A 25,926-nucleotide genomic window follows, 5' to 3' on the forward strand; every position below is an offset into this window, starting at 1 on the left:
CAGGTCCGCGATTCCTCTCCCCTCCCGTGTTTCCTTGCCGAGGCCGCCCCGCCGGGTTCGCCGGGGGAGCGGAGGCCGCGGCGGCTCCCGGCGAGTCGGGGTCGGCGTCGCGGGGCGATGACGTAGCAGGGCGCGACGGCGGCGGGCGCAGGCGCGGTCGCGGCAGTGGCGGAGCGGCGGCAGTGGCGCAGCGCTGGCTGGGCCGGCGGACCGGGCACGGCTCCAGGCGGCGGCAGCAGCCTCGGAGGGCGCGGCGGGAGAAGCGGCGGCGGCTCCTGGCCGAGGCGGGGCTAGGGGGACTCTTCCGGCCCGGGACCCGCGGCGGGGAGGGGGCGATGGCGCTGGCGGCGCTGCAGGTCAGCAGAGCAGAGCCAGCGTGGCCGGGCTCGCCGCGGGGGGAGGCGCTGCTGGCAGTGGGCTCCCCGGCGTCCTGCACGGAGCTGGAGCTCTCCGGGGCTGAGGACGGACTGCTGGGGCCGCTGGCTGACGGTCGGGCGGGAGCCTGCGGTTTGGAGCTGGCCGGCAGCGGGATCTGTGGGACGGTGAATAAAAATCTGAGAAACCGACCCGCCCTCTTTGCTTTCAGTTTGGCTGCTCGCTAACGCAGCATGGGCTGAGGCGGTAACTTGCCTCTCGGTTCTCGTGGATTGCAGCGTATCGGTTTAACAGTCGCCACAGTGTTGGGTAGCGAGCTGCGTCCTGAGATCCTTTGGTGATCTCACAGCTGCTTCCCTATATTTTCCCATACCGAGACTTCGAAGGCAGCATTTACTGTGGGGATACACCCCTTATCTCGGGCCCAGTTTAACAGCCCTTTGAGGGTACCCGCATCACAGGGTAACCCTCTCTTAGAGAGAATATGTTTGAGGAGTTTAAGCACTGCTTCTTCCTCCTTGCTCAGTGCTGACCCCCTCTCCTCCCGGGCTGCTCACCTGATTAGGGTGAGATTCCAGGCCGACTGCGGCTCGAGCTCTTTCCCGGTTTCCTGCCCCCTCTTCCCGTTGCCGACACTGTCCTCGGGGAACGGGGCACCCTGACGGGTCCCTGTCTCCCTTCGGGCGCCACCTACGGACGGCAGGAGTTCGGGAACGACGCGCAGACGATCAGTGCGATCAAAGCGACGTCCAATTTATTATTTAAATGACTTTTATACAGTTTAGTTTTCTCCGGGTACCTGCTTACAACGAGGTGATTGGGTAGCTCGGTCTGTGCACGCGTCTCACGCCTTCAGTTTATTGGTTCTGAAGCTCTGTCCACGCTGCCTGAGATCATTTTTGCCACCCAAAGTCCCTCCTGTCCTGGGGATTTTCCCGAGATTTTGCAGGTGTCCCTTTATCTCTAGTTTTCCCACAACTTTCAACTGTAAACGCACGATTTTCTCCTCCCTTAACTATAAACATGCAGTATCCACCCAGCTAACAAGTATAAACGTTGCACAGTTTCACAGTTTGTAAGTATAAACACACCGAGTTCTCACACGGTTTGCAACTTTCAAAGTTATGTCAAGCAGGCCTAGTGCTTCTCAAAAATATGGATTGTTCAAAATTTGTCACAGACCTGTCCTGGTCTGTGACCCCCTCATATCTCACAAATCCCCATTATACAAACAAAGAGGAATAACTTGCTTTTTTGATGAGGATCCCTTTTCCTCATCCCAGTGTTTCCAAATCAGTCAGTCATCCAAAGCTGGCACTGAAAGGTGCCAAAGGGACAACTTAGAAACATGCCTATTACATGAAGTTCTATTTTACTGAGAATTTGTCTCTTTGGGGGATGAGGACAAGAATTATTTCAGCATCTGAACGAGGTGCCAAGGAACTTGAGCTTCCTGTGTAGTATGGGACAGAAATAGCCCAGAAATAGGCTCTTCTAAAGCGTGATTCAGGGGAACTAATTTTAGGTCCCTAAAATGAGGCTGCCAAAATACTCCATGACATGTTTCAAGTTGGGTGGGGAGGTGGGTTCAGTGTCACCTGCAGCACACAGGCTGTTTCTGTAATGCCTGGTTAAATCTACATGTCCCAATACAAGTGGAACATTTCTCAGTTCAGCTGAGCAGAAATAAGAGGCACTTAGGAAGGGGTTAAAGTGTCGTTATGGGCACCTACATAATTTGTAAAACTTTACTGCAGAGACAAGGCCGACCAAACACGTGCAACATTGTTATCCTGCACTTTACATTCCCGGTGGTTCATCCACCCTCAGTTATATCCATTCAGGAGATACTGTTTGGCCTCCACTCTTTCCCAGCTGAATTTAGTGGGTTACTGTTCTTACAGTGGGCAGTCACTGCCTGTACAAAAACAGGACCTAAATCCTCCTTGGCGAAATAAATGAATTTACAGCAAAGCTTGTTTTCCCTCTCCACTTCCTGGATTTGTTCTCTTTGGGCGCCTTACTGCCCAAGATTTGGAAAGCAAAATTGTCTCAGATCTGCCTCTGACAGTCTGTTTCCTCCACATGTCTGAAACTCCCAAAGATATCCCTGGAAACTATTGTGCCTGCAGGGAGAAAAAGCAAGAGGCTTGAGCCTCATTATGAGAGAGAGGCTCCTTCCAAATTACTCACAGCCATTTGAAATACATAATAATTCCCTGGACGTGACAGAAATCCAGCCAACTTTGGGGAAGGAGACATTGCTTTTTTTTTTTTTTCCCCCTTTTCCTTTTGAGCCACTGAGATGGATTTTTGCGTCTCGCTGTCTTGCCAAACAGAAACCAGCTGCAGAGGAGCACGTGATGGCAGTGAACTCCCAAAGGTCAATCCTAGGGATTCTGCTGTTCCAGGAAAGTCAAGGAAGCACAGTCCCCTGGCAGCCTGCAGCCACTCACCCAGAAACTGCTCGTTGTGGACTGGGGTGTTCCAAACAGCTGCCTGTGTTTGCCAGGGCAGGACTGTGACCCACTTTACCCGAGTGCTTGGGTAGCTGATTGTATTTATTATTTTTTCAGTGGCCAGTGTGTCTGTTGCAGCTTCATCTGCAGTTCCCAGTCCTCCACTTTTGTCTGTTCATCATCAAGAGGAGACATTGGCAATGGCTATTAAAGGAAAAAAAACCATATGATATTTGTTCTCCCAAGCCAGGATAAATCAAATAACAGCCAAAAACCTTTGCTGAGGTTTCAAGCAGCATTCAGCACAAATAACTGCTGTGTTTATCACAGCCTTGGCTCCAGTGGTTGTTCAGGCTTTGATTCTTTGGGTGGATTGAGTGTTCACTGGACGTGTGGATCAGGAGTATTTAATTATTTACGAATTCTGGAAGGGGAGGAAGCTCACTTAAACATTCCTTTAAGCAATCAGTCCTTTCTCTCCTGCTCAAGAATTACTTATCCTTTGCTCCGGGTTTCGTGCACGGAATCCGCACGGGAGACTTCCTGGCACGTTTCTAAAGCAGCAGCTTCTCTCCCGGGATGTTGTGGAGAGACACCCAGCAGATTAACAACCCTCTGAGAGGATCACATGGAGCAAACTCAGAGCTGTCTAGGATTCGTTTGGGCTAACGTGGCATGTTGTTTATGCCCACGTCCCAGTAATGTGGGGATAATAACTGTAATTGTGTCAGGGGTGTGATTATGGCAATGCCAGTCCTGCTGACTAACACTGAGATTCAAGGAACTCTAAACTGGTTTGTTGTTGTCTCAGGTGTCCCATCAAGAAGAGCTCAAGGTGAAATGATGACTGTAAATTAACAGCCTCGGGAATATAACTGTCAGAAAGGCTGTTTAGGGTAGAAGGAATGTTCCAATTAAAGAACACTGTAGGCCTGTAAATTCAGAGAAACCCCAGGGAGAGGGGAGAGTCTCTTTTGCCACGTTTGTGTGTTGTTACTTTGAGGCCAAGCCCAGTGGAAAACTGGTTTAGTCCAAAGCTGGGTTTAGTCCAAAGCTGGGTTTAGTCCAAAGCCATCATCTGCCCTTCTGCTGGGCAAAGTACCAAGAACTGGGGGAAAGAACTAAGGGGGTTTAAAAATTCGAGTGGGAAAGACAATCTGCCTGGAACAAAAAGAGCAGAAAAAACCAGCTTGTAATCTGCAGAGAGGGCTCTGCAGGACAATCCAGTGGGCGTCGACTGTTGATGTGATACCACTGTCTCCAACCCCCGTGTGTTTTCCTGCTCAGTAGCACTGCGAGGGACGGATGCAGAACCTGATTGATGCTTGCCTGGCTTTGCCAAAAGCACGCTCAGATCCTGTAACCGTGCTCTGAATTAATCTGCTTACCCAGAGACATAGCTGGGGAAGTGGTTGTCCTTGGAGATTCCAGCTCCCTTCGCCCGGGAAAGATGGAGCCATCAGCATTTCTGGAATGGTATTAAGCAGGAGGCTTGACAGGCTCTGAAATTAGAAGAAACTGGGTCAGAGTCACTCCGGTTATCCCCAGATATCCCCAGCAAACAACCTAATGCCATCACACCTCTGAAGGTATGGTGGCATCCACCAGCTCTCCAGGAGCTTCTCAGGGAGCAGCAGGTCCCATCAGGGTGGCTTTGTTTAGTATTTCCTCTTGGCTGCCTCACTGGGACTTTTTAAAACTTGAATATTCACTTAGATATTCTATTTTCTCTCTGGGCTCCCAGCCTCTGTGCCTTTTTCTCTCTCCAGCCCCTGCAAACGTTTATTTTCTCCAGTTTCTTTCAGACTGACCTCGGCCTTTGCTGCGGAAATGTGCGAGAACATTTTCCTGTGACAAGACTAAAACTGAGAACTAAAGATTAAGAACTGGCTGTGCACACAATCTCACTTCCCCCCTGCACGTTCTCCCCTTGCTTCAGTTCACAGGCAGACATCCTGAGTCACGGGCTATTTCGTTGTGCTTAATGGTGCTAAATTGGTTTTCCAACCCCTCATTCATCTGCTTTTTAAGCTCATTATTTTCTGGCATCATGTTCTGCAGCCACAGTTTCTGATTCATGCACAGAATCAGGGAAAAGTTGTTCCCATTTGATTGTCATAAAATTTTTATCTGCTGATTTATTTTTTTTTTGATGCCATGAGTTTTCCTATGGGAGAAATAACGAGGCCTCTTCACCATCCATGATTACATAGACCTGTGTCGTCCACAAAAATCACAGTCAAGAGAATCTTCCTTTGTCCAGATGCTGATTTTCACCAAATTCATCACAAGTTAATGTCTTTAAAACATACCTTTGGCTGGAGTTCATCAGCAGATTCAAACTTGGAGAATGATGTGGGAAGGTGAACACAACGAGTGTGCAAACAACACTTCTTCAGGGAAGAACTGTGATTCTCACCAGTGTCCTCTTCCTGCTGCCAGGTCCTGCACCAGGGAATTATGGACCACCTGAGACCCTGTAATAACAGCAGAGAGCTCATTTTGTCCACTTCAACACAAATTGTCACTTAAGCCTTTGAAGTTACCCAGTTCCAAGTATTGGAGCAGCAGTCAGTTCAGTGAGACTTTCCCAGATGGCACAGGCTGCAGTGATACAGTTCAAGATCCCAAAATACTAATTAGGGTTTCTCTTTGCTGCTTGTGAGAAGAAATAAAGGCCTGATGCAGTTAAGGAGAATGAATCAAATGGTTTCACAGAGCAGCAGAATGTAATAGCTGTCAACCCACCTCCCTGAGAAACCATTCCTTTACCAGCCCACGCTCTTTTGTGCATTCTTAGATCCTTTGTAGAGCCCTAAACCCTCCCCAAATCTGACAGTATTGTTCTGGCAGCTGTGGGAAGGGTGATGCTTACATTTCCTACATTTCAAAGGGAATAAAGAACTCGCTGCCTTAAATGACCACATCTCGCCCTCAGAATGTTGTGCAAGGAGGGAAAATATAAGTTTCAGCAGCACCTCAATGTGCCCCTCAAATTTTAATGAGTTTCCTGTGAATGGGTATTGCATAAATCAAATGTCAGATGAATCTCCTGCTTTCCTGTCAAACCAGGTGATTAAGGCTTTGAATGTTCTCCTTCTAAATGTAGGAGGGAATTTTAACATTGTTTGTGTGCAGAATAAACTTTCCCTGAATAACATCACTTCTACCTGTTTGTTAGTTCAGAATCTAATTTAGATAAAACACCCAGGTCTTGGATTCACAGAATTAAAGTATTATTAGGGTTTAATTGTCCCTTTGTTCACAAACTGCTTATAAAGTTGGCTTTACATAAAATAACAGTAAGTTATACTTATCCTGTGTAATGCCGTTATCCCCACTAAATTCAAATCCTTTAAAGTGAAATAATTTAAATAATAATATTTTAATAATAATAATTATAGTAGGTAGGTCTGTGTTTAGATTTAATCACCAAACCAAGACTGACTTGACCCTTTATGCCAGCAGAGGACTGACAGATTTACCCCCAAGTGGCACCTCCTTCTCATGCTTTAGGACTCAATAATTTATCAGTCACATTTCTGTTTGATGTGAATTCTTTTTGCCATAGGACACATCAATTCACATGCTCATGTTTTAATTACCAACACTTTATGGGTTAAGAGAACTCACAAGTGATGATGCAACTTTCCAGGGTTGGTTTCCTCACAGTAAGTATTTATTTTTACCTAGTGGTTTAGCTCCTTATTATGATTTTAGATTAAAATTTTACTACTTACCTGAAGAGTCTTTCTTTTTATGTATCAGTGAAAACACTTTTAAAAGCTTAATTTAGACTGAAAAAATCTGCACTTTGTTTTCACCTGCTTTTGTTGGTGGAGGTTTAGGGTTTGTTGCCTTAGAGGAGTGTGAAAAAATGCTAAACAAACCAAGGACTCTGACAAGGCAATGATAAAAACATGTTGAAAAGCAAACAGAAGCTCAGTTTCATCAAATATTCATATATTTAGAAGATGTCAAACTAAACTGTCGAGCTGTGAATAGGGTCACAAGCAAAAGAACTTTGGGCATTGCTACTCTGACTTAAAAAATAAAAGCTCCTTTCGGAGAAACAGACAGTTGACAGGACTCAGGATATAACACAGAAATAAACCCAAACTAACACAAAACCTACACCACGTGGTCTGGCCACAGGAAAACAAGGGGCTCACGATTTTGTATCCGTCACTAGAGAACTCGGGTTACTTTATGTAAGCAGTCCAGGGTTTTGGAGCACGAGAGGGACAAATTTAGGTCCCTGCACACAGAGTTTGGCTGCAGCCCTGCCACCTGATCCGTGTGGGCAGGATTCTCCCCCTGCACTTGCCTGGGTGGGCTGCACAGGTGGGGGTCCTCCCACACGGATCGGGTTCCTGCCTCGGGCGTTTGTCTCACAAATGGATCACAAGTGTTGCAAGCAGGTCACCTGCCTGTGCTCTGGGCACACTGGAGACTCACCTGTGGAGTCATCAATCACTCAACCCCCCAAGCCAGCATTGCAGCAGTTGTTGTTTGCTGTCTGCCCATTATTACTGCCCCATTGTTATTTTTTATTTGTCCAGAAGGCAATCAAATCCTCTTTCGAAACCAAACACAGTATTTCTTTCAGCCTTTCCTTTGACGTTTTTCTTTAGGCCGCACAGCAGTAACTGAAACATAAGTAACCAGGCAGATCCTCCTCAAAGGTTTCATGAAATGTGTATGCTTGAATTTAAATTTTCACAGTTCTGCTGCACAGAGTAAGTTTTCATTTATCCTACAGGTAAAGAACACAATTCCCTCCTGTGTTGTTCTGCTTTAACATGAGACTTCATTTTCACCAGGCACTACTTTGTTTTGTGGCTTATTAACTTAGGTCCAGATGCTTTCTTTTAACAGATCCCCTTTTCCTACACAGTGCTCAGACTCTCCATGGTATATGAATATAAAGCCTCAAGCTTGACTTGAGGTGACACTTCTACATCCACTCCACTTGGTTTTTAATTCCCTCTAGGTGAGCTGACTCGTGGCTGTTTGCAGCAGTGCTGGCAGACCCCTTCCAGGGGTCCCTTCCAGCACCAGGAACACTCCCTTGTCAGGTGCTAAAGCTCATGGAGTAAAAGTCATTTTGTGTTTATTTCTGCACAGTCATAACGTTTCTATTCAGTAATCCTGCAACAAACCATTGTTTTATATCTTAGGCTGAAGAAGGCAGACTAAAGCTCTCTAAGAAGCCCTCTGTGAGTTTGCCTTGCACTTCAGGCTTCCAAACCTTATCTTTAGTGCTGGAAAGAAGAAAGTTACTGATAAGCAGTGAACTACAGAAAAAAAAAATAATTGGGAGGTTAAGCCTTCAAAGGGTTTTCAGTGTGTTTAGATGTGATGTAAATAAGGACTGAGAAAAAGGCCCTGAAGAAGCTTGTACAGCTTTGAAGCAGAGTCAGCAATCCTATTAACTTCCATTCAGAAATAAAGTTATGGGAGAAAATGCATCTTAGGAGAGGAAAACACCATATGGGAACAAGGAAAAGAGGAAGGGAAGAAGTTTGTAATTTTGCTTGAAAAAGAAAACACCAGAGAAAGGGAGTGCATTATCTTCAAGGAAAGAAAATAAAAACTGATGTGCAATACAGCCCGTAAAAAAGAAGTAGAAAAAAAAGAAGGTGAAAAGGCCAAGCTAAGCTTGCATAGCTCCTAACCTTCTTTCCAGATATTCCATGCTCCCTAAGTGACAGCAAAAACCTGGCAAGGGCAGCAGTGGCTTCTTTTATTCAGAGGCCTTGGTGTCCTTTGGGAAAACACTCACCAAAATCACCTGGGGACCATTTGCAAAGTGACTCGGGTGTAGAGTTTGGTTCAGATACACAGTTGGTTCAGATAAACCAAGACACTCTTACACTAAAAGGCAGCAGAAACGCCATCATGGGCAGATTCTCTTATCAAATTATTTTTTATTGGCAGTGGCCGGTGTCAAGGGTGCTGATATGTCTGATCTCCCCAACCAGCCTCACCTGGGGCCCAACCAGCCTCACCTGGACCCAACCAGCCTCACCTGGGGCCCAACCAACCTCATCTGGACCCAACCAGCCTCATCTGGACCCAACCAGCCTCATCTGGACCCAACCAGCCTCACCTGGGGCCTCACCACACCCCCTCTGCCCCTTGGTGCAGGAGCTGTATTTAAGCTCAGAGCTGAGCAGAGCTGTTCCTTACAAGTCCCAGGCAGGCTTGTCTTTGGTGCTGGTCTCAGCTTTTCCTCTTGGCTGGACCTTACCTGTAAGTTGTAGCTGTGTTTCCAGCCCAGCCTTCTGCTCCTGGAGGGATTCTGCTGCCACCCCCTGGCTCTGTCTGCCCAGGGACTGTGAGACTGTTGTTACTGCTGTGCTGAGGTTGCCCCTTGCATTGCTGTGTTTGTGGTATTCCCTAATGTTTGGCTGCAATGGCACTATTAGAGGTTTATGGTGTTTTCCAATAATAATATTTCTTGTTATGTCCTTTTTTAATGTAATGGCTAAAACCAACATTGTGGGAAAATATATCTGTGCTTTGGAAGGAATTTTTTAAAGGTTTAATGCTCAGAGGAGGAGCAGAGTGCCCAGTGGTGAAATTGGCTTTGCCTATAATGGAGTTTTCCCAGTTGTAAAAAAAACTTGCCAGGGAAATGCCTGTTCTAGGCAGCTCCCAGAACAGAGGAACCCTTGTGTACCAGCTGAGGTTGTAGCAGTAGCTGTTCCTTGATAATGCTGTGCTGGGAGTGAAAGTCAATCTGTGTATCAGAGGTGAGAATGCAAAGCAGTGTCTTCTGCAGGAGGCAGGAGAGTAAATGCTGGTTAGCCCAGACCTGAATTACTAAGTGATCAGAACAGAAAAACTGAAATCGTTGAGGTGAAATGAGAGAGGAATCTTAAAGAAGCAATTGCTGTGAGTGTAGCAAAGGCCTGGGCAAATTAGCACCACAATATTGCTGGAATTCACTGCAGCCTGGAATTTCTCACTCAGATTGATTGTGACTGTTGCTGCTTTGCTTTAGTAACAAATAACTTACCCTGATTTACTGAGTAGCAACCTGAACCCAGTAAGTGGCAACAGGGAAGTTGGCAGCACTCTGAGACTCTGGGATTGTATCTCCGTGTGTTGTTGCAGCACAAATTCTGTCCATCCCAAAATACAGCTTGTTTGTTGCAGGTTCATAGTTGTTTGCCTTCCTCTGCAGCATAATCAGAGTATGTCCTGTGCCTCAACAGCTGGAGCTGTTCAGGACTCTTACAGTTGGCAGTAGCTTTAGGAATTGGAACCAACTGATCCTCCTTAGGCCAATGTTGCCACTTCAGAATAAACACCTGGAAGTAGGAAGGGAGTTCAAAGCTTCATGCAGACTGTGTGCATTTCTTGGTAGTGTGTGCTAAAGCTTTTGTGCTAATTAAGGCGTTTGAGTAGTGTTTGATTTCTAATATTGATTACTTTGGCTGTAAAATATGAAATGTTTACACGTCTCATCTTCTGGAGCTCTTCAGGCTCTGCTGCTTGCCACGAAATAACGAGAGACAGGAGCTTGTCTGGGGGAAAGGTGGTGAGATGTTCTTATGACAGATAAAAAAACCTCTTAAACTGACTTTTCTGAGACAAGACAGAGTGTGGCTTTGTGGTATAATTAGGCTGCTATTGTAAATCTGTTTTTTTTACCTGTCTTGCTCCTCACTGCTGCCAGATGGCAGCAAGTTACAAAGCATTTTCTGCTTGTCCTGTGTCCTGTTCTTCTTTCTGTCAAATCCTCCTCTTTCAAAACAAAATGGTGCTGATTCCACAGTAGTAAAATGTATGGTCCCTGTAAAAGGCAGGGGTTTAATGTGTCATGTAGTTAGTGATAGAACTTGGTCTGTTGTGTTCCTATTTGCTGCGATACTGGAAGTTTTCTGATTTATGTGAATATTTGTGTTCTGTGCTGAATTGGGTGGTTGTTTATCTGGTTAACTGGTGTGTCTTGAAAAAGTAATTTTATTATTCCTCTAGGGCTTTATGTAACTTTTAACCTCCCACTAGTGTTGAGATCCAAACCTGTGAATGGTTTGGGTTCTGCTGCATTGCTGTAGGACAGAATTTTTTTTTATGTAGAAGGGAATTGCTTAATGGGGAAAGCAAATAAAATTATTATTTTGATTTTTATTGTGAGGTTTGCAGTTAACTTACCTTTACCTGCAGAGTAGGAGAATGTTGAGTTTATCTTCTCAGGGTGGTTAAATGCTGTTTCTCTGAGGAAATGATACCTGGAAAAAATACAGATCGCAATTTAGTTGCTTCCAACTATCACTTTTTGCAAGGGCAAATAGGGAGATTGTTGGGAGTTATAAAAAAAATCCTTCAGGGTTTTGTTCTCTCAACAAAGAAAGAGTGAGGGTAAAACTTTCCTTCTTTGGATGGACAGTTATCAGTGCATGTTCTGCCAACTCCTTCCCATCCAGGAATTGCTTCAAAACTGGACTTGGGTAAAGAGAAGGTGGCTTTGCACAGAAAATGCTGTTAAACTTTCCAGTAAAGAGATTTATGTGTGATTTGTAGTCACTTTCTTCTGTGTTGGGTTTTTAAAGTGAAGTTGCTTACCTTGGGCTGCCAAATATTTACAAATCCTGAGAAATCTGTTATTTTCCCAGAGGAATTTTCTATTTTCTGAAAGAACTTTGTCAATAACCTCTAAACATTTAGTAAACTCCATGTGCTGGTGCCACTCCTCTGGTTAATTTAGTACACAAAATTGACTCTGTGGAAAATCAGAGTTTGGTTCCCATTTGCTGGGATACTCTTTCATTTAAAAACACTCAGAGCAAATAAGTTGTTTTCAGTTTCTGCTGCTTTGTTTCGTGTTGGAAATCAGTGTTTTCCTCTGATGTGGGAATAATATGGCAATGCTAAAGTATGGGTTATTAAATTAGGGATCCTAGAAACTCCCTCTAGTGTTGGGATCCAAACCTGTGAACAGTTTGGGTTCTGCTGCATTGCTGTAGGACAAAATGTTGTATGTGGAAGGGAGTTGCTTAATGGGGAAAGCAAATAAAATTAGTTTGATTTGTATTGTAAAGTCAGTTAACCTGCCTTTACCTGCTGAGTAAGAGAAGATCGAGTTTATCTTCTCAGGTTGGTTAAATGCTGTTTCTAGTGTAAAATTCTGCCTGAAAACACTTTTTTTTTTTTAAAGTAAGTATGGGGGGGAAGAGTCAAACTACAAGCAGACATAGAACACTCTGGAGAAAAACCTTTGTGGTGTTTGGTTGCAGACTCAGCTTACCAAACAGCCAATTTTTGACTGTGCTTTTGCACATGTGGCATATAGATAAAAGAAATTATGTGGTGGCACTTCTGGAAAGGTTTGCTAATGAAAACTGGAAGTTGGGTAAATAGTTCGCATGAGGTGAGTTTCCTGCCTCAAAGATCTGCTGCTCCAGCACAAGGACTGAAAAGGGAATAGAAATGGGGTGATAAATCTCTGGCTGAAGGGTGAAGTCGTGTGGAGATGTGAGAGAAGTCTGTCACGCAGCTTTGATGGGGATGGATGCCAAAGATAAACTCAGGGGTTTTTTTTGCTGTGTTTTAGTTTTCAACTATGTAACTTTCCACATGATCAGGCAAAATTACCTCGATTCAGCCATGTATGGAGAACACTTTGTCTGGATGATTCCTGTAAATCCCTGAAAAAGCTTAATTCTGTTTACCTGTGTGCTGGATGCTTGAGGGGGTAGCTTCAGGTGAGTGAATACGCGGCAGCGTCAGCCCTGGAATTGGAGGTGGTGATGTTAAGACTGTTCTCTCAAGGTATTTCTAATTTCAAACAGAAGCGAGAATAACATATGAGGGCTCTGAAGGACACGCTGTGGCCGCTTGTGCTGCCGACGGGGCGCTCGGGGGCTGTGGCTGCCCCTCAGGGCTGCGGCGCCGGGACCCTCATGCCCTCGGTCCGTGAGGGGTTCTCCCTCCATTCACAGGACGAGCGCTGTCACCCGTGAGGTGTTCTCCCTCCATTCACGGGACGAGCGCTGTCACTCCTCGCTGTTAGGTGTTCTCCCCTCACGGAGGGGCCAGTGTCTCCCTCCCTGTCAGGGCTCGGTTCGGGGGTGCCCTGACTCCCTCCCTCACATTCCCGTGAGGCGGCCGCTGACGCGGGAAGGTTGAGCCTCGCGCGCTCCCGTCCGGGCGCCGCCGGCCCGCGGAGCACCGGGCACCCGCCGCAGCGGCTCTTCCTCCGGCGCTGCCATGTCCGCCCTGGCCAAAGCCTCCGGCGCGCTCAAGTCGGTGGATTACGAAGTGTTCGGGCGAGTGCAAGGTAATGGCGGGCTGAGGTGAGGTGCGCTGAGGGGGCGAGGGGCTCCGCGGTGAGGCGGCGGCGGTGGGGACCGCGCATGCGCGAGGCTCGAGCGCCCTGAGGGGAGAGGCGGGAACGTCGTGAGGGGAGAGGCGGGAGCGGCAGCCCCGACTCGTCGCTGGGGGACGGGAAAGCGTAAAACAATAAAATAAAAAAATTAAAAAGGAATAAAAAATTTTAAGTGCTCCCTAACTCTAAAGCTCGGCTCCCCCGAAAGCACAGGCGGTTCTATTCGGAGCAGTTCCCAATAATCGCGTTTGCGCTCATGGCTTCTTGTCGGCGCGGCTGTGTGGGAAAGCCCCCCCCCCCCCCCCCCCCCATTCACACACTGCAGCGTTTTCATTAACATTAAAGTATCAATGGAGACAATCGTTTGCCGAAGGCCAGCGTGTTCCTAAATTCCGTACAGTTCGTGTAATGTTAATTTCGCAACTGTTCTGAAATTGATAAAATACCACGAATAACTATGGTAGTGTGATGAAACGCCACAAATGACTTGTATGCAGCTTACTGCCCTTCTGTATCAAGCGAAATTCCTGCTAGTGCCATGCTTTCGAATTACTTCAATACTTTTATTATCTTAATACTTATTTTCTTTCTGTTCTAGGTGTTTGTTTCAGGATGGTAAGGCAATACTGGATTTACCAGCTGTACTTTACAGTGTAATATTTCCAGTGCTAAAAATACGGCAGCAGGTCTGTACAGTGTAAATATATCCAAGCTGAACTTTGAGTTCTGGGTTAGATGTTCAAGTACTGCGAGTTGATCTAAAAGGAGGAAAACGGTTTTATATTAAAATGGGTTTTTTAAAGCTTATTAATGTGTAGTTTGTGTAGTACCTAAAGAATGTGTTTGCATTACTTGTAACAGCAACAAAAAATTTTGCAACACATTGATCTTTGGAGAGGTTAAATCTGAAGTTTTTGATATTGGCTCCTGAAACAAGGATTTCCAGTTTAATTTTTTAAAGTGGTTATTTAGTACCTGTATTTAAGGAGACTTAGCACATCTTTCCAAGGACACACACTACAAATAAACACTCTGTGGCTCACACCCCAGGGAAGTGTCTCCAGCAGCTCTGAACACGCAGCAGGTAGTTTTACACTTCACAGAAACCCAGGAAACAATAGGACACATTTCAAATAAGAGCAGTTTTTGGTCTGAAAATAGTGGACGATGCTTAATATTAAACAAAAAAATTTTTTTTGTAGATTCTGTGTATTGTGAAGTGGTGCCAAATGGAAATGAATAGAGGATTACAGTAGATACGTCTTGAATTAATTATTCTATCAAGTGGGAAACTAAGTCTAAGCTTGCTTTGCCTCATAGTCCTCTTGGAAAACACTCTTTACAGTTAGCAATGCTTTTTTTTCCCTTGGCTAAATCTCCCCAAAACATATTTTCTCTTTTGAAGTGGAGTCATATTAACATGAAGTTTGCCTTTTGACACTAGAATAAGTGTCTCAAGAGGCTGATAATGCAGTGTGCACTGGGGACACATTCTAATATGTTTGGTGGCTGTTTCTCACCAAAATATACTGAAAATTGTCAAATCTTGTTGGAGATATCAGGTTGTTCTATAATACAAGATAAAAACCGTGGGCCAGGTTATATTATACCTCTTCAGTGTACAAAGAGGAGGTGCCTTTAATGCAAATAAATTTATTAATAAAGTTGTGTTATGGCTTCGTGTTTCTATTGTCCTACATTGAACAAAAACTTAAATGGATTTCTACAAAAGAGGCTTTCTGTTCCCTACCATTTCAGTGTTGAGAGACTAATTATGTTTATATCTTATATGTATTTGAAAAAAAATGGAAAAGAAAAACCCTCAAGAAATAGGGTGCTTGGAAATTGTGGGTTTCATTACAAGGAGTGAGTGGCTGGGAAACCAGAATTTGTTGTGGTATGGCAAAAATACTAGAAAACCAATATAACTGGATTTCCTTTAGTGCTGTTTAGAAACACAGCAGTTGGGGGTAAGATTTAAAGGGTGAAAGTCAGGTGGAAAAGGATTTAAAAGGAAACTGGAGGAAAAGAACTATGAAATTTGTAAGTGTAGCTAATTTAATGAGTTCAGACACTGGGGTGGTTGAGTAGGGAAATGAGCAGTGATAGGAGCTATGGAAAGGAATGAAGTAGGTACAAGGGAATGCTGTGGGATTAGCAGAGTTCTTTGTGATCAAAATCTCCTTCTTTTTTGAGAATTGGCTGCTCCTGCTGCAACTCCAGAGCTGACAGGAATATCTGAATGCCTGAGCATGAGGGTCACCCGTGGATTTTTATGAAGTGTAGTGCTTTTTCCACAGTGACAGCTGTGAAAAAAATGAAAGTGTAGTGCTGGCACTGATTGTCCTCTCTCATTATTTCCCAAACCAGTACACAGAAGAAGAAGCCAGGAAATTAGGAGTGGTTGGCTGGGTTAAAAATACCAGCCAAGGAACCGTGACAGGCCAAGTTCAGGGCCCAGAAGATAAAGTCAATGCAATGTAAGTATTTTTGTGGTCTCCTTTTTTTTTTTTTTCTTACCAAAATTATTTACAGCAGCATTTTTAATAAAAAGTGACAAGTGGATTCATGTGTCAGTAATGTAACAAGTGCTTTCAGCCAGTTTTGGAGGTAAGGAGATACATTCTTTAAGCTTGAAAAATAACATATGTCATCACCCAGTTTTGATTTCCAGTGTCACAGAGTTAATCACTGTATGTCCTAAACATCCTCATTTGTTGTGAAATTGAAGAAAAAGCCTTTATTTGGGGTTTTAATTCATCAAAACTTCTTTAAGAAGCACACTGAAGAACTTCTTGAAATGCTTGTTCAGCCTGTACTTGAATCAATTGTATGGGAACTGTGTTTAAATGTTTTCTCCCTGATTTTAAAAAACCTAAATACACACTTCAGCCAAGGCCTGTAGTCTCCACCACCTGGAAATCATTTTTGAAGTATTTTGGTGTCTTTAAAAGAATGGGTTAATAATTTTCTCTATTAAATTGCCAATTTCTAGAAGCTCAAAGCAATCACTCTGAGGAAATGATGCCTGGAAAAAACACAAAGTCCAATTCAGTTGCTTCCAACTATCACTTTTTGCAAGGGCAAATAGGGAGATTGTTGGGAGTTATAAAAAAAAATCCTTCAGGGTTTTGTTCTCTCAACAAAGAAAGAGTGAGGGTAAAACTTTCCTTCTTTGGATGGACAGTTATCAGTGCATGTTCTGCCAACTCCTTCCCATCCAGGAATTGCTTCAAAACTGGACTTGGGTAAAGAGAAGGTGGCTTTGCACAGAAAATGCTGTTAAACTTTCCAGTAAAGAGATTTATGTGTTGATTTGTAGCCACTTTCTTCTGTGTTGGGTTTTTAAGGTGAAGTTGCTTACCTTGGGCTGCAAAATATTTACAAACCCTGAGAAATCTGTTATTTTCCTAGAGGAAGTTTCTGTTTATTTTCTGAAAGAAGTTCTTCAATAACCTCTAAATATTTAGTAAACTCCATGTGCTGGTGCCACTCCTCTGGTTAATTTAGTACACAAAATTGACTCTGTGGGAAATCAGGGTTTTGTTTCTATTTCTTGGGGTACTTTTTCATTTAAAAACACGCCTTCAGAGCAAATAAAAAAGTTGTTTTCAGCTGCTGCTTCTTTATTTCATGTTGGACATACAGGCTGCAGGGTAAGATGCAACTTGGGAGGAACTGGAGGACAAACAGACTTAAAATGTGATTATAATGAATTACTTTGAAAGGTGCAATGCAAAATAGTTTCCTCTGGAGCAAACAGCTTGGCCAGGGGCATCCTGGCTCTGCAAAAATCAGTGGGAAACTTTAAATAAGTGTGAATTTTTGGGGCACGTGCAGGGAGTTGTGCTGCTGATGGACCATCCCATCAGTGCTGAATGTGGGTGTGAATTTTCTGGGCAGTGCTGCAGGGAGCCTGATTCCTTCTGTGGGGGTAAAATCCTTTGTCACCCTGAAAACTGAGCAGAATGTCCTGACCTCCCCAAACCTGGGAGTGCAGTGGGAATGTCACTGAGCTGCAGGGAGCCCAAGGGATGGATGAAAATGTTTTGATATTTATGGCTATTTTCCATTTTTGTCTTGGGTTCGTTTTTAATGCAACTTTTTTATTTTCTCAGATCAGGTGAGTTTTGGATGATGTATTTTAGAGCCAATTTTTAATTTCAATTGAGAGGTTACAGAATGTTTTGGAGGGTGTCTTTAAGAATTCTCAAGACCCTTCTTTACCTGTCAGCTTGCTTTAACATCCCTTGCTGTTTAACTCTAGATGGAGCTGTTGGTTCTGAAAATCCCTCCTCCCACCCCTGCTCGGTTTGAAGGGATTCTATTTTTAGACTCTCATGGTAGAATCCATCTTTTTCCTCACCACCTCTTTCCTTGCTGTATTTTATTGTCTTGTTCTGTTTGCTGCTACTGCTCCACACAGATCACACCCTTTATTATCCTTTGATACAAAAAGCCCATTTTCAGTGTTTTACCTTTTGTGTAAACCAGAGGATACTCAAGGCACAAGAGAAGCAGAGTTACACCATTCCTAAAACATGATAAATAAGTTTTTATGGTACACTGAGGGCTTTTTTTCCAGGTATGGGCTGATGATAAAAATCTGAGGTAGAGGAGGGTAGTTTTTGGTTCTATTTGGTGGTTTTTTTTCAGTAATATTTACAGTACAGGGATTTTCATTATAGTATCTGTGCTATTTTTTCCACTTTATTCATTAAATAAGGTTAGAGCCTGTGTAGTCATGGTGGCTGTTGCCATGGCAACCTGCACTGACAGCCTGCAACTCGCTTTCCATGGGGAATTTTTTTTGAACTTTGACATATCACTCAGTTATCCATTAAAAAAAAAAGGAAGGTAAGAGTCTCTGTGGATTGCCAGATTCAGAATTTATGCCAAAAATCCGAGATTTCAAGTCAGGCTGACACCTTAAAATGTGGAATCTTAGGACATTTTTAGACAAGGCAGCCAGTGTTCTTCCTGTGTCTGTGGAAAGGCAGGGTTCTAAATATAGATGGCTTGTCTTGGAAATCAGCTTTAATTAGGAAATTAATGCTAATTTCATTTGAATGGGGTAATTTTTAATATCAGTGTCAGTTAAGAAGAATTAATATTCATTAAGAGTTAACTGGCACAGGACTTAAATTACTTCAGTGCGTATGTGAATAGACAAATTTAACATTTTTGCCATGTACAAGGGGAGAAAGAAGCTCTTTTTATTAGTTAATATCACACCTGTCACTGTTTTTTCATTAGTCAGGTGTGTCCAAGGTTCCTCTCTGTACCAACTGACACTGAATATTTTTTTTCCCTCAGTGTAATTTGTAATTGTTTGCAGAGAGCAGCCCTGATGGCATGAAATTGAACTAAATGCCAGTAAAAATTACCCTCCTTATTTAGACTATAACTGAGTTCCTTGAGCAAATTTCTGAATCTTAATGCCCAATTGCTGTTTGGATATGAAATGAACATATTTTAGTCTGTGTTTTTTTAGATTTTGTCCATTTTAGGGTTAATTTTAAATATTAAAATATTAAATATAATATTTTAAAAATTTCTGCTGAATCATTTTTTTTCTACATTAATCACTGCTGGTGATTAACAGTGAGAATCAGTAGCAGTCAGATGACAGGAAATGGGGTTTCTGTAATTCACTGTGGGTCCAACTGTAACAAGCACAGGTTTCTTAGCTTTGGTTATACTTTTTGTTTAAAGGTAAAACTAATGTATACTGGGAAAACAAAATTGTTAAGGTATAACCTGTGTGGGTAATAAAATGGTAAATGTGACCATCTCTCTTCACAGTGAACACTTGAGGTGATAATTTCTTATCTACGAGTTGTTTATTATTATTTATCTTGTTTATTGCTTAAAACTGACAGTATAAATTGTGAATTGTGCTGGTTATTGATCTGTAAATTAAATTTACTCAAGTGTTGATGATGACCTGGGAAAGAACGGGATTAAACCTTGTTCTCTGGGGGTTTGAGCAGTTTAAATTAGATAGATGAACTAATTAGTTTGTAACAACTCTACTCTGATTAAAAGCCAAGGAATGGGCCCGGTAAGTCAGAAAATAGTTTTGGGGGTTTTTTTGTTGTTGCTGACCTCTACCACAAATAGAGTTGCCCTCCTGGCACAGCTCCTCTCCTTCCCACTGTGCTGGATCATCCCTGTGCTCTGAAATGCCACAAACCACAGAAGCTTTTAACCCTGGTCAGGTCTCTCTGGATATAGAATAGTGCAAAAAATAAAATGTTTCCCACCCTCCTGTTTGTTCTGCCTTGGGTGACCTTGTAGATGTTTTTAATCTAGTAGTTTTTACAGTCCTTGTGAATTTGCAGTAGCTCAGTGGGACTGGAATTCTTTATCAAGTATCTGCTTCCTTTTCTGAGCACTTCAGTGCTCATAGTAATATATTTTTATAAAAAAATAATTCTCTGATAAACTTATAGTGAAATAACTATTTAGGATTTACCAAATACTGTCTGTCAGAGTTTAACCCTCATCTTTTCGTCACCTTTTGGGTGCTGGATTCTTCCAAGCAGTGCAGGCTGAGCAGTTTGGTCTGATTTGAGACTAAATCAAAAGCTCCTGTTGAAGAGCACATGCCCTTATTGGCACTTGATGTTACTGAGTCAGGGCAGGGTTGAATTCTCACAACCATTCCCCTAAAATCCATGTTTCAGTTTGGTCTCATACCATGAACACAAGCTGCTGAGGTACTGCAGGGAGGGGGCACCCACAGCAGCTTTATGGTGTTTGATGCATGAATGGATCCAATGAGGAATAGTTGTTCCTCCCAGCTCCCTCTGAAGCTGCCAGAAGTGTCTGTGTGCTTTACTGGGAGCCACAGGACTGCTTTTGTTCCTTGGAATTTGAAGGTGTTCCACACTTGGCATGTTTGCAGGTCTGTTAAATGAGGGGGAAAATAAGAGTTGCTGTGGGTCTCCTGCATTCCTGGCCTCGTTACCAGTGGGCATATTAATGGTTGTTTAAATATTAGATACAGAGAAGACACAAAGCTGCTTTTCATGTTTATGAAGCATTTACCAGATACTATTCCTGCATTTAAACAGGACTGAAGTTCTGCCTCTGGAATAAGAAGTGTTTTAGTGCATGCAGTGTCTTGGAAAACTCAGTGTGTGATCCTGGACTTTCCTCCTGTCTCTGATGGGTGTTGCATTAATGCTCCCAAGTCCTTTGGGGTGTTAGTTCACCAAGGCTGACTCTGCTACAGAGTTCCAGGCTTTTGTTGGCTGAACTGATGGGTGTCTGTGGCAACACTCAATTCCAAAATCCCTGTTGCACAGTTAAAAGCAGGAAGGATTGCATTGGATTGTACTATAAACACAGGCAAGTGGAGCTGTTGTCTGAACACTCACTTGAGGCATTTTCTTGCATAACCAGAAGTGATCTGCCTTTCATCCACACTGAGAAGTCAAACTCGTTTTGACTCTAAATTCATCTTAATTAAACCACAATAACTGTTCTGCAGCAGCTCTGTGCAGGATTGGTGGGGCTTTGTGGGAGACTGATTTCAAAACAGAAATTAGAGTTATGTATGATTTCCACTGGGGGCTTTTTATTCATTTGAGCACTTCTGCATTCCTTAGTGTTGATATTATTGGGACCACATGTAATGCTTTGATATTTCCCAAGTGAAGGTGTTCTGTTACTGCTGATACAGGAGGATGTGGTGCAGTTCAATGCTCTTATTCTGGCTTTTTGTCCTCAGTGCTCCAGCACAACACTTTAAATAGGGACATTAATGAGTAAAAGTTCAGTTTAAACCAGGATTTTTAAATGGCTTTTGTACTCCAGCTTATTTTTGCACGCAGTCAAAAATAGATCTGTGCCAACAAGCTAGTATTTATCAATAAAAGCACCTACTTGATGCAGGTTTTCTTGAAACTTATGCTGGATGTGGTGTTTCAAACAAATTGCAAAAATAACAACCAACTAATGTGACTTCTGTTATATATTACGTAATATATGTAGTATTAACAAAAACTTCAGAACTGCCATTTTTTGTTTTCCTTTTGTATGTGCTGATACTTGAAGATTAATAGGTAGGGAGCAAGCCTGTTATGACTGTTTTTCTGTCTTGAGAGGGATGAAGGGCATTATTCTGGGTCTGGAGATTTGTGTTCATAATCCACAGAAGAAAGCAACACTGAACTGATATTAAAGTTGCATAATTGTGAGGATGGGAAGACCTCTGTGGCAATGCTGCTGCTGTCCCAAAAGTGGGTGTTAAATTAGGCAGACATGCAGGTGAAGCTGTTGGTGGCCCTTGCTTCTGGGGAGAGGTGAGGAGGGAAGGTTTGTGAGGTGTGTTCCATCGTGTGTGTGGCACAGCAAGGATCTCTCTTGGGAATGCCAAGCTCTGTTCCAAACAGACAGCACTGGGCAGATCCTGAGCTGGGAATCCTGCACTCAGTGGGTGGAGTTAGTCCTGAATTTACTGCTGTAATCGTGCACAAATCGTGGATCTTGCTGCTGCTGACCTTACCAATGTTCTGGTGGAGAAAAGCATCATCTCTGGGGTGTAAGCACTTCCTCAGCCAGGGGAATCCAGGACTTAAACAAAATCCCTGTCCCTTGTGCCATGCTGCATGAGCTTGTTTGATGAGCAGAGAACTCTGAAGGCTGGTGATGTTGCTGAGATACCTGGTTGTTTTATCCCCCAAACTGCTGTAGTGCTGATTTGATTCACTGACAAGCCGTGTGCAGTTTATTTACTGCATTTTTACAGAGGATGGGGGGGTTTCGTGCTCATCTGCTTAAGATGCACCCTTTGCCAACAGCAGGCAAGTCAGAATTGCTTCTGCTCTGCTCTCAGCTGCTATTAGTGCATTGCAGCAGTGGAAAAATATATCCCTGGGTAACTTGATTATAACTCCATTTTACCTTGTTCTTTTTTTCCCAATTCCTTCCTCTGCTCCCTCATCTCACTCTCCAGGGAAATACGATGTTTATTTGCTTAATGCCGTGCCCTGAGATGTTTCCTTCAAACTGTGCTGGGTGCTCCCAGCTCTCCTGCAGGGTTAATATTCCTCTTTGTATCTTTGTTGTTCTGTGGCCCCTCTGAAGGGGATCCTCAAGTCTCTTTAGAGAGAATCACATCACCTTGGAGGAGCCCCTGGGTTTGGTCTGACAGCCTTTTGCTCTTGAGCTGATTTTGTGTAGTCACTGTGTTACTGCATTAGAAGCTTCCTTTTCCAGGCTGGTTTTCTTGGAGATGTTTTTTCCATAGCTGGGGTGGAACAGCTGCCTGCTTTAATGGAGAATGAATGCTCTGCTTGTGTACCTTGAGTGCTTTCCAGTGCTGTTCAGATTCGTGCTCTGCTCTCGTGGTGCTGAGGGCTTTTCCTGCTTGTTTCCCTGCTGCTGAAGGAACAAAGAAAATCGGTCTGGAAAGTTGTCAGAACTCAATGGAAAAAAAATAAGGAAAGCTTTTAATTTAGGAAAGAGCAGTCAATAAATTTAATTAATGCCTGATTTAAAATTGGGCAGCTGATACTCAGTTTGGACGAAGTTTCCTTGGACTTCCAATGAACATTCTAATGGAAGAGGGTCCTGGATGAATAGTTTTCCTTCTCTTTTTGACTCTATAAGCCATAGAATTTTAATACCTGCTAGAAAACAAACCATCTAGAGCAAACCCCCAATCTATTCCAGTTTGCAGGTCTCCCAGCAATCATTTAATGATGTTTCAGTTGTCATCATATTTTTGGATCTGAGCAGCTTTGATGTACCACAGAGGAGCTCACCTGCAATCCAGTTACACTGTACAAATGCTAATCCTGAGCTCTGACCCTGCTCACTGGAATTTATAAACCTTTCCTGGAAATCAGATTTCAAGGGCAGCACAAGAAACTCTTCAGACAGCACAGCTCTGCTCCACTGTCAGTCTGGGGAGGCATTAAGTATTCATTAAATCTAGATGCCTGCTGTTCTGCAGGGGGGATTTTCAAGAGTTTGGGAAAACCCAGCCAAACCACCTGGTATCCCAAGAGGGGTGGAGAAAAGCTGCTGCCAGTCCCAGATCTGTGCCCTGCCCTGCTTTTGCAGGCTGGATCCAGCAGCTGGAGCTGGGAGCTGAGCTCCTCCTTGTCAGTCAGGGGGCTGCAGGGCTCCAGCCCTTTTTGTTAGAGCTGAATGGCTACATTATACTGCTGCCCTCAGGAACACTGGGCAGGAATCCCCACACTGCTGTGGGACCTGCTAGGGAGAGCAGAGCTGCTGGAATGCTGTCCTAGGGATGAACCCTGCTGTCACAGTTGGCTTTATTTGTGTTTTCAGCTTTCCTCTGGCTGCTCCATCCTCTCAGTCAGGGGAAAAGTGCTGAATATTAGCCTGGGTGAAATGAGATACATCTCTGCTCCGTGTGCTGAGTGCGCCTGGATTTCACTGGGGTCTGCTGGGATGCCCTGGAGATCAGGATCTGATGGGTTTTTGTGGTCCAGGTTTCTGTATTGTCCAGTTCATACAACACAGGAGCAGCTTTGTTAAATTAAAATTGAAAATAATTCTGTTGAGAAGCTGCATGTGGGTTATTCCCATACTGTGGAGGAACTGGGGCACAGGGCAGGATCAGTACAGTCTCCTGTGGCAAATTTGTGATGGAGCTGAAGGAGTTGTGGGACTGTTGATATCCAGTCCTGTGCTAATCCTTGGAACAGAGTTTATCCCTGTGAGGCTGGGGCTCTATGCATTGGTTAACTAATACCACTAAAGCACTGCTCAGAATTTCAGGGTATGTTATGTTCTTATCTGGGTTCCACTCACTGCTTTTGGACTGCTTCAAACCCTATAATTGCATTATTGTATCAGGTGATTCCTCTGGCCCAGCTGGAGCAGTGGGATTTTGCCAGGTCCTGAGGAAACCCATCTTTCTGATCCCAAAATTCCCCTGATCTTCAACAGTACAAAGAAAAGAATGATAGGCTGTAGGCAATCAAGATCACATTCAGCTTTATCAACATGAGTCCTGTGACCAAAGAACAGACAGGAAAATTAAGGAATGAGAGGATTATTTACAGATGGAAACCTGTAGCACAGAGATGGACTGACTGGCTCAGTCACACAGCAGATCTGGTGCTGACTCTGAATTCAAGTTGTCTCCTGATTTCTACTCTATTCTCTGCTCTTCTGATCCTATAGTTTAAAACAGAACTGTTTAACTTTCATTATTAGTAGCTACAAAATCCAAACGTGCCTTTTGTAGTTCTTGCACAACAGAAGTGCAGCAATTGTTAGTGTGCCAGCTGGCTTCTTTTTTTTTTTTTTTTTGTTAAATGCTAGCACTAATAATAATTAATTGGGTAATTACATAGACATTTTCTTTCTGGCTCGTGTCCATATGGATGGTATAGGCAGAAAATCCAGTGTGGAGGGGAACATACAAGCAATTACTCTTTTCAGTGAGTGCTTGTAAACAAGGTCAGCTCAGCAGGCACCCAGGAAATCTCTTCTGAAATGTGATGCTGTCTGCATTATCCCTTTAGAGGGGCTTGGGGCAGGACCAGGACAGCAGCAGGATTTCTCTGCTGTGCTGAGTACACACAGCACATTTCTCAGGGCTTGCACACCCATGGATGAACACTTAAAAAAAGAAACCCCAGACCTGTAGTCTTTCATTAAAATTGTATATTCTTATCCTTGAATGCTCTTTTGCCTGAGTTCAGCCACAATTATTCAGTAAATTTAGGCTAACAAAAATCTATTGGACTTAGTCTGCTTTAGCTGATATTGAGGGACGTTCCTGTTACTCCCAACACGTGGAAGGCAGGCTGCTGACTTCAGTATTTACTGAGCCCCACACATTCTGAGAAATGGTCAGTATTTTACCTGATAGTTTTTAAGTCTCTCAAACACAATCTTGAGTCTTCTAGTTGTCAGACACTCAAGGTTTGCCTGCTGGAGACATGGGAATTGCCAAGTATGGAGCACATGGGGCATGAAAGAGTGTGGGGTTGGCAGAGGTGCCTCTGGGTGAAGATTGTTGTGGGATTGATGTGGGAGGGGATGCTGGAGCTGTGGGACAGGACTGTGACCTGTGCAGGGATCACTGAGGGATCCTTCCCACTGGAGACCTTCCCCGTGCCTTTACCCTGAGGAAACCACTGTTATTAACTCTGCTCTTCCTGGCTGGGCTTTAATTATCCTCCCAAATGGAGATAAAAAATGAACTTACTGCCTTTAGCTGGAGTCCTGCATGGAAACTTGTCTTTTCCCCGGGGGGATGGTGTCACTGGGAACGTGACTCCTGTAGGAAGGCCTAAAAGAGGTCTGTGTTACCAAGGGGGTTGAAAATAGAACTTCCTGAAATGCTCTCAGTGTTTTTCCAGCTGATGTGGCTGGAAAACTCTCCAGAGTGGTGCCATGGACCTTGGAATGGATGGCTGCTGTGGGAACACAGAGCTCAGGTGCCTGCACTGGGATCGTACCCGTGCCTATCTCCCTGCCTGCGTCATGGCACTTCTTATGGGATGCACTTGGCCTGCTCCCTTTGGCCTGTTCAAAAATGAGTGTGAATCTCTGAGCCACGGGGGCCTTGACGGGAATAGGACGTGGTTTTGTTCTCTGCCAGGTGCTCTGAGCTGTCTGAGCAGTGTTTCAGTGAAGAGCAGGAGCAGATGTGCCAGAGCACTGGGGGCAGTGGCTGTGGGTCCCCCCAAGCATGGGAGGCTTTGGTTGCGTGCCCCTTTGGTGTTGTGTGTGTGCCCCTTTGGTGTTGTGTGTGTG

General features: G+C 43.9%; 1 protein-coding gene and 1 long non-coding RNA gene across 3 annotated transcripts in view; one reads left to right on the plus strand and one right to left on the minus strand.

Moving 5' to 3' along the window:
* Positions 1–1,561: 1,561 nt before the first annotated feature.
* LOC113952126 lies at positions 1,562–12,865 on the minus strand. Of its 2 annotated transcripts, none has more exons than XR_003529405.1 (4): positions 12,518–12,865; positions 11,007–11,077; positions 4,223–4,336; positions 1,562–3,038 (listed from the first exon to the last, which is right to left on the minus strand). It is a non-coding gene; the product is annotated as an uncharacterized LOC113952126 (long non-coding RNA). The 2 variants fall into 2 exon arrangements; XR_003529404.1 differs by having other exon boundaries at positions 11,001–11,077.
* Positions 12,866–12,974: 109 nt separating this feature from the next.
* ACYP2 (acylphosphatase 2) overlaps positions 12,975–25,926 on the plus strand; it is a 32,949-nt gene continuing 19,997 nt past the window's right edge. Inside the window, exons 1-3 of the mRNA XM_027653861.1 lie at positions 12,975–13,125; positions 13,772–13,788; positions 15,544–15,653. Of these exons, the coding sequence (XP_027509662.1) occupies positions 13,056–13,125; positions 13,772–13,788; positions 15,544–15,653 (197 nt within the window). The 5' untranslated portion in view covers positions 12,975–13,055. The remainder of the gene's footprint in view (positions 13,126–13,771; positions 13,789–15,543; positions 15,654–25,926) is intronic.

This window comes from Corapipo altera, unplaced genomic scaffold (genome assembly GCF_003945725.1).
Source record: "Corapipo altera isolate COAL_440 unplaced genomic scaffold, ASM394572v1 70, whole genome shotgun sequence".
Lineage (NCBI taxonomy): Eukaryota > Metazoa > Chordata > Aves > Passeriformes > Pipridae > Corapipo > Corapipo altera.